Here is a 12981-nt window from a genome sequence, read left to right as displayed (position 1 = left end):
GATGCCTCTCCAAGGCTCTAGCTGCCTGGCATATTGTTAATACAATCCCAGCAGCATCATGGTGATCACTTTAACAGACCTTGGCCCGCCAGTCACCTAGAAACCCTTCCTCTTTGTGGGAAGCGCATGGTTAACCCTCCCCAAAAACCCTCTCCACCAAGGGGCTTTTGCAGTGTGCCTGGAAGGTCACCAAACTGGGCTATTTTAGATCACGGTGCGGAGCAAGTTCCAGAATCCCAGAGTCCTCACAGAACATGCCCTGTTAGCTGCTGCCTCATGAGGGATACCCAGCTCGCATGCCCCGCTGACCTTAGCTATGACAGGGGAGAGAGGTAGGAGGCCCTCGTGTCCAGTTAGGGCTTGATAGGTTGTAACTGGCCCTGTTGGTTAGAGTCTGCTGCATATGAACTGTGTGTTTAAGAGTTTGTCAAGAACTCTCTGAGGGTGGACTGGAGGTTTTTTGCCGCAGTTAGTCCGGATCTCAATACATCAATAATACAGAATGGTTAGTGGCATTTGGAAGTCAGCTGCTCACCTGGCCACTAATGCTGAGACAGAGTTTCTTCTTAGAGCCACTGCTCTGTGAGCTGACCTGCTCTCTGGAGAGCCAAAGGCAGCGTGAAAGGACTGAGGCTGCCTCGGCTTATCATCCCTTTCCATGCTCTCCGTACCTGCTCCAACTCTCTATCTGCTGGCAGCAGAGAAAAGAAGCAAAATCAATGCACTGTGAGTCTGTGGAAAGCCTTTGAAAGTCTCTCCAGTCCATTTATACCGTGCAGCAGTGTATATTGTGTTGGCCAAGCTCTATCTTCCATGACACCTCTGCAAACTCCTTACATCAGAGGGATTGAATGGGGGCAGCGGAAGGTCGAACATGGGGCTCTATAGATACTCTGGCATTTGATGGAGCCTGTAATGTTATCTAATTAAAATATAATTATGCAAACCATTGTTGCTACCACTGTTATATAATTGCAACGTATACAAAGTATAACACACGGTCAGAAAGGATTAAACAGCTTGCGGGCTAACTAACCCAAAGCCGACCTTTAAAGACATGTTAGAAAGTATGTGAATGGTAATTAGGCCATTCAATGTTAGATAGGCTAGAACCTTGAAATGCAAACCTATATTGTTAGAAATTAAAGGTGATACTAATTATGTGTTTACTTATTAATCTTGTTAAATGTTAGCCATGTAAACCGACAGTTCCTGTCTGTCTCTATAGCTATTGATTCAGAGATCAAAAGGGAATATTAACATTCAGATGAATCTTGGGTGAAATAATGTCATTGTCTATATGTCTCTTTGAAGTTTGTGATAGACTGCTTAATGGATAAATTATCTTATGTGAATCCTTGTAGTTAATTACCGGTGAGGTTTAGAAAACAGAAGATTACATCAAAAGCCTGTTGTTTAGCTAGGACTGTGTGGTCAAGCAAAACTGTAAAAGAGATCCTTGGGTCCTGATCCTGTCATCTCAGATCTGCTTAAGGTTTCATGCAGGGGAAGCCTAAACTATAAGGATTGAGATCCCAGTCTTAAGATCGAACACCCTTAATATGATATTGGACATTGGACTATAACCTATGGACTAAATTCTAAAAGAACTCTTTGCAACTACAAAGCTGACCATCTCTGCTATGAATCTGAACCTCAAGAACTGAACTCATGTCTGTATGTATATTGATCTTTTAACCATGCTCTCTCTCTTTTCTTTTTTAATAAATTTTAGTTTAGTTAATAAGAATTGGCTGTAAGTGTGTATTTGGGTAAGATCTGGAATATTCATTAATCTGGTTTAATGTGTCCGATCCTTTGGGATTGGTAGAACATTTTTCTGTGATGAATAAGATTTTCATTAATCCTCATCATATCTGACTTGGGTAACTAGGTGGAGGCATAAGGCTCAGTTACTTTAAAGGAACTGTGTTGTTAACTTCTGAGTAACCAGTGGGGTAATAAAGAATCTGTTTAATGCTGGCTTGGTAAATCTAAGTATTGGACTATCCACCAGTTTTGGAGGATTGTCTGCCCCATTCTTTGCAGTTCACCCTAATTGAGCGACCTCAGCTGGCTCCCCCCGGGACCCCAGTCACAGGGCAGAAACATCATAGGAAAGATGAAGCGCTCTCTGATACTACCACGGTATGTGCAGCTTGTGATGGGGACCATCTTGTTAGACCCAGTCCGCTAGTGGTCAGAGCACTGGCTAGCCATAGTTGGCAGTAGTGCTCAGTGGTTCAAGTCCAGGGAGTTGATGGTAGGGGAACCTGGGCCCTCTCACTCCTGCAGGTTCCAACCCAGGGTCTGGGGGCAGGCAGTTCAGGTATGTGACCTGGGCTAAGGTATCACCCAGCCTACTACCATCTCTTGGCCTCTCCTGAGGCCTGCTGCAGGCCTGGCTTACAGCATCCCCCCAGGAGAGGGTTAAGAGATTCCCTTCCCCACTCACGAGCAGCTACTCCACTGTCTCTTCTGCAGTGGCTAGCGGCTTTGAGTGGAGGGTGGTGCAGAGCTCCTTGCTTGCATGATCACTCTGACTGAGTGTGCTGCGCCTTTTAAACACACCTCCAGTGAGAGCATTCCCACCAGGCGCGGCTGGGTGGAGCTTCCTGTGACCAGATCTGCTCCTTAACCTCCTGTTCCCCAGAGTGGGGTTTGTACACCCCATCACAGGCTTACAGTTCTGATTCAGGAAAGCAGGTCAGCATGACTTAAGCACGTGCTTCAAGTTAATTCCGCCTGCTTAAATTCTGCCTTGGTGAAGGATGATTTTCTGAACTGGGGCCTCAGTGCACAGCCTGAGGGTGGCTATAGATGCATGGAAATGAGGAGGAAAATACAAAAGTTCCTTTGCCTAACTTGGCTATGCACCCCAAAGTGTGAATCCTCATCCAACCCCTGGTGTTTAGAGAAACAGCTACACTAGAAACAGCTACACTTTAAATTAGATTAAAGGGAGCAGGGAAAGAGGGAATTGACAGAGAAGGGAGAGACCTGGCAAAGGCTGGGATATTGTGCATACTCTATCCAGGCTGCCTGCTTGTAAATTACAAAGTAAATTACAGGGAGAAAGTAAAAATAACTCACCCTTGGAGTTTTCTCCACCAGGAGACATTTGGGTTGAAATTCTGGCCCTGGCCCGATTGAAGTCGGTGGCAAAACTCCATTGACTTCAGTGGAGCCAGGATTTTCCCCTTTATGTCTGTCTCTCTTGAATCCATGTGGGAAAGGTTTTTCAAATTTTGGGAAATGCTACTAATAAAAAATATAGTATTTGTACGGTACCTACTAGTGTGCTAGGCACGGCAAGGGTTAGAGGCAACATTGATTAAACTAGGACAGTGCTCGCTTTTTTCATTCTTTGCGACATTAATTTTTAAAAAGTAAAATCCAGCTCAAAGGTGCTCTTTACGTCAAATTTAAGTCTGATGCAGGAGCTAGGTCATTTCAGTCTCTTGCTACTGGAACCCTATTGGATCTTCATGTCCATCCCTCTGCCAGAGTAGGGTAGAGAGCCCCTAATGAAGACATACCAAAGACAGAGAGTTCTTTATCATTACAAAAATAAACTACTTTAATGGAAGTTTTGTGTCTGTATCAGAGGGCACAATTTGGTCTAGTACCAATGGATCCTTTAGTCCCAGTGTTATGTGAACTTCCAACTTCCTCTCCTTAACTGAGGTGGTAAATGGAGGAGGTGATATTTAGCATTTGTATGCCTCTGCTGCCATAAATATGTCTGTCTAGTTTAATGTCTGTTAACTAGATATGGCTGTATTCAAGCCCCAAGAATAGCAAAAGTATCAGGCACTGGTCTATAGATCATTAAACTGATATTTCAATATGTACTGGGCCCTGGTTTTTGAATGGGTCCTCTGGACATTGCTCTCACAGAAACAATAACTGGCTGCAGTTTGTGTGTAAGTTATTTATTTACAATGAAAATTCACAATACGAGACTGTGGAGAAACTGAAACCATTCCTACATTAGATTTTCACGTTAAAACTCCCCACTTTGTTTGCAAAATGTATTTCAGTAGCCATTTGCATTCTACAAAAGAATAGCCTGGCCAAGATTTTCGAAAGAAACTAGTGATTTTGGGTGCCCAACTGAAGACACGTTAAAGGACCTGATTTTGGTGGCGCAGCACTTTCTGAAAATCTGTCCCCTTCAAGGCCCCTCAAACTGGGTCCCCAAGGACTGGGGCACCCAAAGCACTAGTCACTTTTGAAACCTTTGGCCACGACATTTTCCGTTTCACCGGCAAGGATGTTTCAATTGAAAATCATAGACCGTTAGAGAAGGAAAAGACTTAACAGATCATTAGTCCCATCTGCTGTGGGCCAGTCTGGGGTTAGGCCATACTGTATACTGTTGCAGTGCATTATGTCTAGTTTTAAATGACTCACAGTGCTGGTCCTTTAGAAGATCGTTCTACAGCCGGATCCCACCATTAGGGAAAGGTTTCCTGAGATTCAGCTGATATTTCCCTTTTCTTAATTTCAACCCATTACTTACCTTTCTAGAACACCCTAAACATTTCCCATATGAGCAATGCAGCCCCCCAGCTGACAAGAGTACACAGTAATTTCTAGGCTGAGTGCATTCAGCTTTCTGCAGTCCATCACAGCACAGAATAATAGTTCTCGGGAGAATTCAGAATTAAGTCACTTACTTGCTAGAATGCTGGTCTGAGCCCGGGATATGACTCTGCCATATAATTTGTTCCTTGATGTTCCTTGCTACCATGCAGCTGATTCCTTATTCCTGTCCACTCGCTTTGGTGCTAGGAACTTAGGTGGGCAAAGTCCCCCAGCAGGACTCCAATTAAATATTAAAAGTAAGTGGTGAGAACAGGGTCACCACGACTCAGAGAGCTGGCATCAAAGAGCAGAGGAGCATGGCTCCCACCAGTCCTTGTGAGGCTGTTTCCCCCTCAGAAAGTCTTTTACTTAGAAAAACACTGGGGCTAATCCAGATTTCAGCAGAGCTGGTTGGAACATTTTCACCAAAACGTGCTGTCTTGTTAAAGCATTTTGCAGCCATGTATCAGTCTGAGCATCAGAGTCATACACGCAGCCACTCTAGAGGCTGGTGGCTAGGGTACATGTTATGTACCGAATTGCATACGGAGGAGAGGTGGCTTACTATTGGAGGAACAAGAGCACCGAGAACAGGCTGATCCAGAGGGTGACAGATGTTTGCTCTGCCATACAAAGCAAAGAAAGAGTCTTAAAAAGATTATGAGGAGGGAATAAACCGCTGGCCATTGTTTACAGTAGCAACTTAAGGATCCACTCGGGATCAGAGCCTCTATAGTGCTCTGTGTTATATATAGATATAGTAAGGACTGGTATAGAGGACAAAGTTGGGGTTCACGCCCTGTGCGATGTAATTAAGCCGACCTATGCCCCAGGATAGACACTGCTTGGTTGACGGAAGAATTCCTCAGAGAGGTGGATTTACTTCAGTGACGGAAGAACCCCTTCCTTCCATCATGGAGTAATCGCACTCTCCACAGCAGCGCCCAACTGCCGCACTGTAGCCGTACTGCTGTAGCGTATCTAGTGTACACATCCTCTACGAGATAGTTCTTGCCCAGAAGAGCTTGCAGTCTAGGCAAGACAGATGGATTGTGGGAGAAAAGGAAGAAATATTATCCCCATTTTACAGATAATACCCAGCTCTTATATAGCCCTTTTCATCAGTATATCTCAAACTCCTTTACAAAGGCGATCAATATCATTATCTCCATTTTACAGATTGGGACATGAGGCACAAAGAGATGGAGTGACCCGCCCACGGCTGCACAAGAAATTTGTGGCTAACTCAGGACTTAAACCCACATCTCCTGAGTCCCAGTCTAGTGTCTTAAACCCATTGTAAGGGAGTGTTAAACTGTATTGTACCATTCAGCCACTAACTGGCACTGTGTGTAAAATACCTTATTTAACTGAACCTCAGCCGTACCTAGCAGAGCATTAAAAGATCTTATGATGAACACATCATGTGTGTGTACGCAAGCTCTGTAGACTGTCCTTATGTGGTACAGAAATACATGACACACACGACCATCCTTCTTCTCAGGTCTGCGTACAAGACTTGCCCGGCTGTGTACTTGTGCGGGGAGTGATCTGCTAAGGACAAGCTATGGCACTTGGGAAAACTGCTCTTTGTCTAGCCTCCAGAAATAACACAAGTGTTGTTTTTTCTCTGCAGCGTGGGGCACGGGTCACTTGCTGGTTTGAACCAGAGTAAATGGCAGATTCTCTGTTACCTGAAGTCTTTAAATCAGGATTTGAGGGCTCCGGTAACTCAGCCAGAGGTTAGGGGCTGTAGCAGGAGTGGGTGGGTGAGGTCTGTGGTCTGCAATGTGCAGGAGGACAGACTAGATGATCACGATGGTCCCTTCTGGCCTTATAGTCTAAGCGTCGGGGGAAGTTGAGATTTGAGGGTGAGAAGCTTAGAGGAGAGAAGCTGGGTGAGTGAGAAATGGAAGGGTCGGGGTGGGAGGCCAGGGTGAGAGCAGAGAAGATGGGCTGTTCAGAGCTGCTCAAGCTTATCAAGGGCAGAGTTCCATCTGCTGGGTTCACTGGTTGTGTAACTCTTAATAGCTCACCGAATTGCAACTAACTAGAAATTGCAGCAAGCAGCATTTAAAATTCACTTTGATTCTTTGATAGCTAGCTTGCTGAGCTGCCCAAAGGAGCAATCTCCCTCTCTTGGATTTATTGCTATATGTCGCAGGAATAGACACCAGGTTAGTTCCGTGCCCAGTTTTGAGCAGAGTGCGCCAAGCAGGAGTTCAAAAGTGGGCATGTCTTGCAAGGCCTTCAAAGCCTGCCACCGCTCCGGCTGCCCTGTGGTACTGCAAGAGTAAAGACCCGACAAGAACGGTCCTGCCCCAAACCAGCCAGTTTTCCCAACGTCGTCCCAACAGACGTCAAGGTCTGTTGCTTCTCTGGAAAGATTTTGCACAGCAGTGAAGAGCCACTCTTGATGATGCAAAATACTCTTGTGAATAGATTGCTCTTGCAGGTCTAAAACAAAATGATGACCAGGCCTTATGGGTAGGCTGGGCCCAAAAAGAATTAATTGAAATGATCCACTAATTGTGAGGGCTTTTAGGAAGGGCAGTGGTCTCTCCAGTTGGCTCTCACATGGGGAACTGTAGACAAAATATAACAACTGAAGTCAGAATTTGTAAATTGTAATATCTCTGCTCTTCCAAGAAGCAAGATGGGATCTCATATGATCATGAACACTGTGGGCCTTGGTCCCAAAATATAAATGACATTCTGTGAAGTTCTTTCTGTGGGTTTATTCTTCTCAGTCTGGAGAGATCAACAAACAACAAAGTCAGTGCTTAAATAAGGACAGTGAATACTGAATTTGCAAAGGGCAGTTTATAATGGCCAAGAATTGCCACATTTATCATCAAAAGATTCTTTGAGCTGGAAAATCATTACCCAGAAATGTGTACGCTGAAAAAGAAACCTTTGACACCAGGCTTGAGCCAGTGAGTGAGTGCAAATCAGAGAACTGGGTACATAAACTGACAGATGACCCAAACTGAGAGGCTGAGCAGTTCTTTCCTCTGTGTGTTATTACTCTATAGAATAACATTTTGTACATTTCTATAGAGCCTGATCCAAAGCCCACTGAAGTCAATAGAAATGATCCCTATGTATCTTCTATCCAAGGATCTAAAAAAACACTTTATAAACATTAATAAACTTAGCTCCTCAGCTCCCATGAGGTAGGTAAATATAATGAGACCCATTGTATGTTGTTATTACTAATCATGTTTATTACTGTAATGCCTAAGGGCCAGCCAAGGATGAGGCCCTGTTGTGCAAACACAGAATAATAGACAATCCTTGCCCTGAAGCGCTTACAATCTAAATAGACCAGCCATACACACGGGAGAGAGAGGGGTAGAACACACCTGCAGAAGTGATCAATGTGGTGGCAGTAAATGGCGTGTTGTGCCATGACTTTAAAGATATATTTCTGGTCGGGTTATTTTAGAGGTAGAGGGGACAGGGCTGGGGAGCAAAGGGTCAGGGGGGCAGGTGCGGAGTGAAGCTGAGGAGAAGAGACTCTGGACGAGGATTGGCATAAGCAGTCAATCAGCACAGGGCAGAGAAAGTCCAGGGTAAAATCTGCTTCCCTATTTTAAAATTGGAGGTTGTCATTTTAAATTTCAGGGGGGTTCCTAGTCCTGCTCTCAGGCTAGGGGGCTCTTTAGGAAAGCAAGCCCCTGCTTGGGCCTCAAAGTGGTCAGTTAGTAGACAGCCAATCTAGAGTAAGCTGGGATGAGTTGTGCTGCTCAGTTTTTAGGGAGCAGCCTGCTTTGTCTCTCTCTCTCTTTTTGAGTTCTTACATGGGTTATCATTCTGAATTCTAAGAAATAAGTAGTGTTACATTTCAACCTGCCAGCAAGAGTATTCTATGTTTTAATCTAACTTCTCTATTATAGGTAATGAAGCCTAATAACTCTGTGCCTCAGTTTTCCCATCTGTAAAATGAGATAATCATACTGATGTCCTTTGCAATATATGGATGAAAAGCACTATATAAGAGCTAGATGTTATTATTAGATCTAGCCCATTAGCTTCTAGCCCATTAGTTCCTATTACATTATTTATAACTGTCTCACTGTTACCTTGTACTCCCCCATCTGTCTATCGTCTCTTGTCTTACAGTTAGATTGTAAACACTCTGGACAGGGACTGTCTTGTCATTACATGTATGTACAGTGCCTAGCATAATGGGGCCTTAATCTCTGACTCAGGCCTCCGGGCACTATTGTAATATAAATAATGTGTCCTATTTTACAGATTATTTGACATAGCTCCGCTAAGTCAGGTGGGTACTTGATGGAGAAGTGGTCTGAAGACAACTTTCTGTTTCTGAAAATTTTACAGTGCTAGGCCCTAATACCACTATCAGCTTCACATGGAGAGAAGGGCCAGTATGGCCTTGTGGATAGCTCACTGGACTCAGATTCAACAGAGGTGCAGTCCCTCCCTGTCTCTGCCACTGGCCTGCTGGGTGGCCTTGGGCAAGTCACATCATCCCTCTGTGCCTCAGTTTCCCCATCTGTAAAATGGGGTTAATGATACCTCCTCCTTTGTAATGTGCTTTGAGATCAGATATAAGTTGGGGGAGGGGGAATAGTGGTGTTCAGTGATCACACTAAAAGAAAAGGAGTACTTGTGGCACCTTAGAGACTAACCAATTTATTTGAGCATAAGCTTTCGTGAGCTACAGCTCACTTCATCGGATGCATACTGTGGAAACTGCAGAAGACATTATATACACAGAGACCATGAAACAATACCTCCTCCCACCCCACTCTCCTGCTGGTAATGAGTGATCACTTTAGGTAAGCTATTACCAGCAGGAGAGTGGGGTGGGAGGAGGTATTGTTTCATGGTCTCTGTGTATATAATGTCTTCTGCAGTTTCCACAGTATGCATCCGATGAAGTGAGCTGTAGCTCACGAAAGCTTATGCTCAAATAAATTGGTTAGTCTCTAAGGTGCCACAAGTACTCCTTTTCTTTTTGCGAATACAGACTAACACGACTGTTACTCTGAAACCAGTGATCACACTGTTTACATGTTTTCCATATTTCCAGAGAGTTTCAGCTCTGATGGGGCTTTTAACTACTCCGTTCTTCCACTCAGGCTATTTCCTGGTTCCTTTTGACTCCTGGTACCATGTGGTGTTCAGTGATCACTCAGCGCCCTGCTTTATTCTGTGTCCCGTCCCAACTAGTTGTGCATTACAAGAGCTTCACAGCAACCCACCCAGACTCTGTCCGCCCGGGACGCTCAGCTCTTAAAAGGCACAGACAGGGGTAGGCACAGGGGTATGCAACAAAAAGCTGGTGACTGAGAGAGAAGGGTTAGCACCTGTCTTGCTAGGCTCCTCTGGAATCTTTATTTTCTTGCGTCGAGCATGAAGAAGCATGGAGGGCCCAATGTAGGAGAGAGATCCAGGGCCCGGGGAGGAGAGTAGGAAGGAAACAGCTGCATGGGAAAAAGGCATGGACAGAGCTGGGAAGAAGAAATTAAGGGGGCGTTTATTTAGTTGAGTGGCAATGTGGTCTAATGCCTAGGGCAGTGGCCTGGGAGTTAGGAGAGCTGGGTTGTGGTCTTAGCTCTGCCACTGGCCTGCTGGATTCACGCTGGGTGGGTTGCTTCTCCTCTCTTTTCCCTGCCACTATTTGTCTGTCTTATCTGCTTAGAGTGTAAGCTCCTCAGGGCAGGAACTGCCTGTTAGTAGGAGTTGGCGCCTGTATGTTGTACCGTAATACCCAGTCATAGTAACATAGCCCATCTTGAATGAGGGTTGGTATCCGAGACCTGGCATGAGACTGAGCAGGGCCTTGGCTGAGGGAACCAGTGAGGGGATATGAAGAGGGACTGGATGTGATCAGAGGACAACAGATAATTTTTGTAGCAGCATGTCTGATGGATCGACCTGAGGCTACAGGGGGGCAGGATTTTATGTGAGGAGCTCTGTTTTTGCAGTTATATAATGTTGTTTTGATACTTGTATTCCCATTAAAACTGGTGAGTTTCTGTGTGTGTGTGTGGTGTTTTTTTATATTGCATGTGCTCAGCTTAATTTTTACTGCTTTGTGTTGGTTTGTTCAATGGTTGTTTGTTCCTTACCACTTGGCTTGGTTGTCAAACATCCCATGTGTGGAGTGACTGACTTGATTCAAGTATCAGAGGAGTAGCTGTGTTAGTCTGTATCCACAAAAACAACAAGGAGTCTGGTAATGCCTTAAAGACTAACAGATTTATTTGGGCATAAGCTTTTGTGAGTAAAAATCCACCTCTTCCGACACATGGAGTGAAAATTACAGATACAGGCATAAATATACTGGCAAGTGAAGAGAAGGGAGTTACCTTACAAGTGGAGAACCAGTGTTAAGGCCAATTCAGTCAGGGTGGATGTGGTCCACTCCCAGTAACTGATGAGGTGGTCAATACCAATAGAGGAAAAATTGCTTTTGTAGTGAGTCAGCCACTCCCAGTCCCTATTGAAGCCAAAATTAATGATGTTAAATTTGCAAAGGAATTGTAGTTCTGCAGTTTCTCTTTGAAGTCTATTTTTGAAGTTTTTTTGTTGAAGGATGGCTATTTTTAAATCTGTTACTGAATGCTGATTCAGGGCTTTGAGATCAGCACCGGCAGGTTGGGTTTTTTTCAGGTTAGTAACAAAAGCCTCATCACCAGACTGTTTGACAGAACATGGTAGAGAGCGCCACCTTCTGGACTTGATGATTTTTAACCTTTTTAGCCAAAACATTTTCAAGTCAGGAGATTCTTCAAAATCCACCCTGTTTCATGAACACTTTTGGATTTAAGGAATTGCATTTTTCAGCAAAAACAACAACAAAAAGATTTGCTGGAAAAATGTCTGATCTGCTCTAACTCTAATTGCTTTAGAATGTTTTGTTTAAGTTCCACCAAAGATTTTTTTAAAAAAATTCCATCTACTTTACAGAAAACAAAGTAAAGCCAAAAAATGGAACCTGCTAACAGGTCTCAAAGACTTGTCTCACAACAGTTCCATCTAGTTCTGCTACGGTTAATACTCTGCCGCTGCATCCTTTATAAACAATCTATATCGGGGGTTAGTGTCTCTGAGTCTTGCTGAAGGTTGCCACATGCTACGTCAGGTCAGGAGTGAACTTTTTAAAACTAATTATCAAAAACCAAACAAATCATTGTACTACTGTTTTGAAATTAAGGCCAAGACTTTCAGAAGTGGCCAGTGATCTGCGGTACCTCCATATTGGGGGTTCCTCAAGATAATGTGATGGGGCCTGATTTTCAGAAAGTGCTAGGCACCCTGAAAATCAGGCCCAGTTTAAGGCATCTTAGACTGGGCCCTGAGAAACTGAGGCCCCCAAAATCATTAGTCTCTTTTGAAAATTAGGCCTAAAGTCATGTGCTATTTTCAAGCCAGGTTCTAGCGTCTCATCACATGAAACCAGGACTGTCTGATCTGACGCTGAGAGGTTTGTTGTCTCAAGGCTCAGCTGGATTCTGTCCTGAGAGGGCTTTGGGTGTTAATTACTAGGAGAATATGGGTAGAGTGGTAGATTCTCCATCTTTCGATGCCTTGAAATCAAGATTGGATAACTTTCTGGAAGATGCTTTCGTCAAAACACAAGTTATTGGGTTCAATACAGGTGAGTGGGTGAATAGTGGGTGAAATTCTGTTTCCTGGGTTATACAGGAAGTCACGTGGGATGACCTAATGCCTCCTTCTGGCTTTGAAAATCTGTAAATCTATGATATTAAGGTCGATGGAAGTGACTGATCTCAGTTACTGATGGCAGCCAACACTGCAAATTTGAAGGCTGCCCTCTTAGCCAACACAACAGGGACTGAACTGGGCCTCCAGTGCTAAAAGCATGAGCTCCTACTTGAGCTAAAGAGCTGGAAAGGAAGGTGCATGTGTGTTCTGTAATAACACATGGTGTGAGGATCAGCATAAAGGAAGCCCCATAACTCACCCTGTGGGTTACACAAGCATCCCCACATGCTGCTCTGCAGCCATCAGCCAAGCTATTCCTTCTGCTCCTCAAAGCAAAGACTTCCAGGCTGCATTTGCTATGTGGTCACAACAACTGATGTAGGGGCAAGTTCAGAACCACCCAATTTATGTTTTTGGACTTCCTGTTCATTTATAACCAGTGTCCTTCCAAAGGGGAAAGGTGCTATGCTTGAACCACCATATTGCCTTTTCTTCTTGGATTGTGTCCTGCAGGTGGCATTGGGCTGAGTCTGGCTCTGTATGCAGGTCTCCTTCTCCACACCCCTCCTCCATACTCTATGCTCCAGGCCTGTAGTAAGGTCGACTTCTGCCAGAGACAATCTCACTCTTGTCTTTTTTGTGCAGATGAGTAAAGTGAGATTAGCCATTATGTTGGCCACTTCCCGT

General features: G+C 44.4%; 1 protein-coding gene across 9 annotated transcripts in view; it reads right to left on the bottom strand.

Annotated features, from left to right (window-relative positions):
* The window catches only part of XIRP1 (xin actin binding repeat containing 1), a 46782-nt gene extending 41800 nt beyond the window's left edge, over nucleotides 1-4982 (bottom strand). For 5 of the 9 annotated variants that reach the window (XM_073334684.2, XM_073334687.2, XM_073334679.2 and 2 more), the window contains exons 1-2: nucleotides 4683-4772; nucleotides 536-691 (exon numbers count right to left, since the gene is read on the bottom strand). In XM_073334684.2, the coding sequence (XP_073190785.1) occupies nucleotides 536-660 (125 nt within the window). In that variant the 5' untranslated portion in view covers nucleotides 661-691; nucleotides 4683-4772. Of the gene's footprint in view, nucleotides 1-535; nucleotides 692-4682 lie in introns of all 9 variants that reach the window. The other 4 variants (XM_073334683.2, XM_073334686.2, XM_073334688.2 and 1 more) reach the window with 2 other exon arrangements.
* Between the last annotated feature and the right edge of the window lie 7999 nt (nucleotides 4983-12981).

This window comes from Lepidochelys kempii, chromosome 2, assembly GCF_965140285.1.
Source record: "Lepidochelys kempii isolate rLepKem1 chromosome 2, rLepKem1.hap1, whole genome shotgun sequence".
Taxonomy (NCBI): domain Eukaryota; kingdom Metazoa; phylum Chordata; order Testudines; family Cheloniidae; genus Lepidochelys; species Lepidochelys kempii.
The sequence above is the reverse complement of the archived record's forward strand: the minus strand, read 5'-3'. Positions and strand labels throughout refer to the sequence as shown.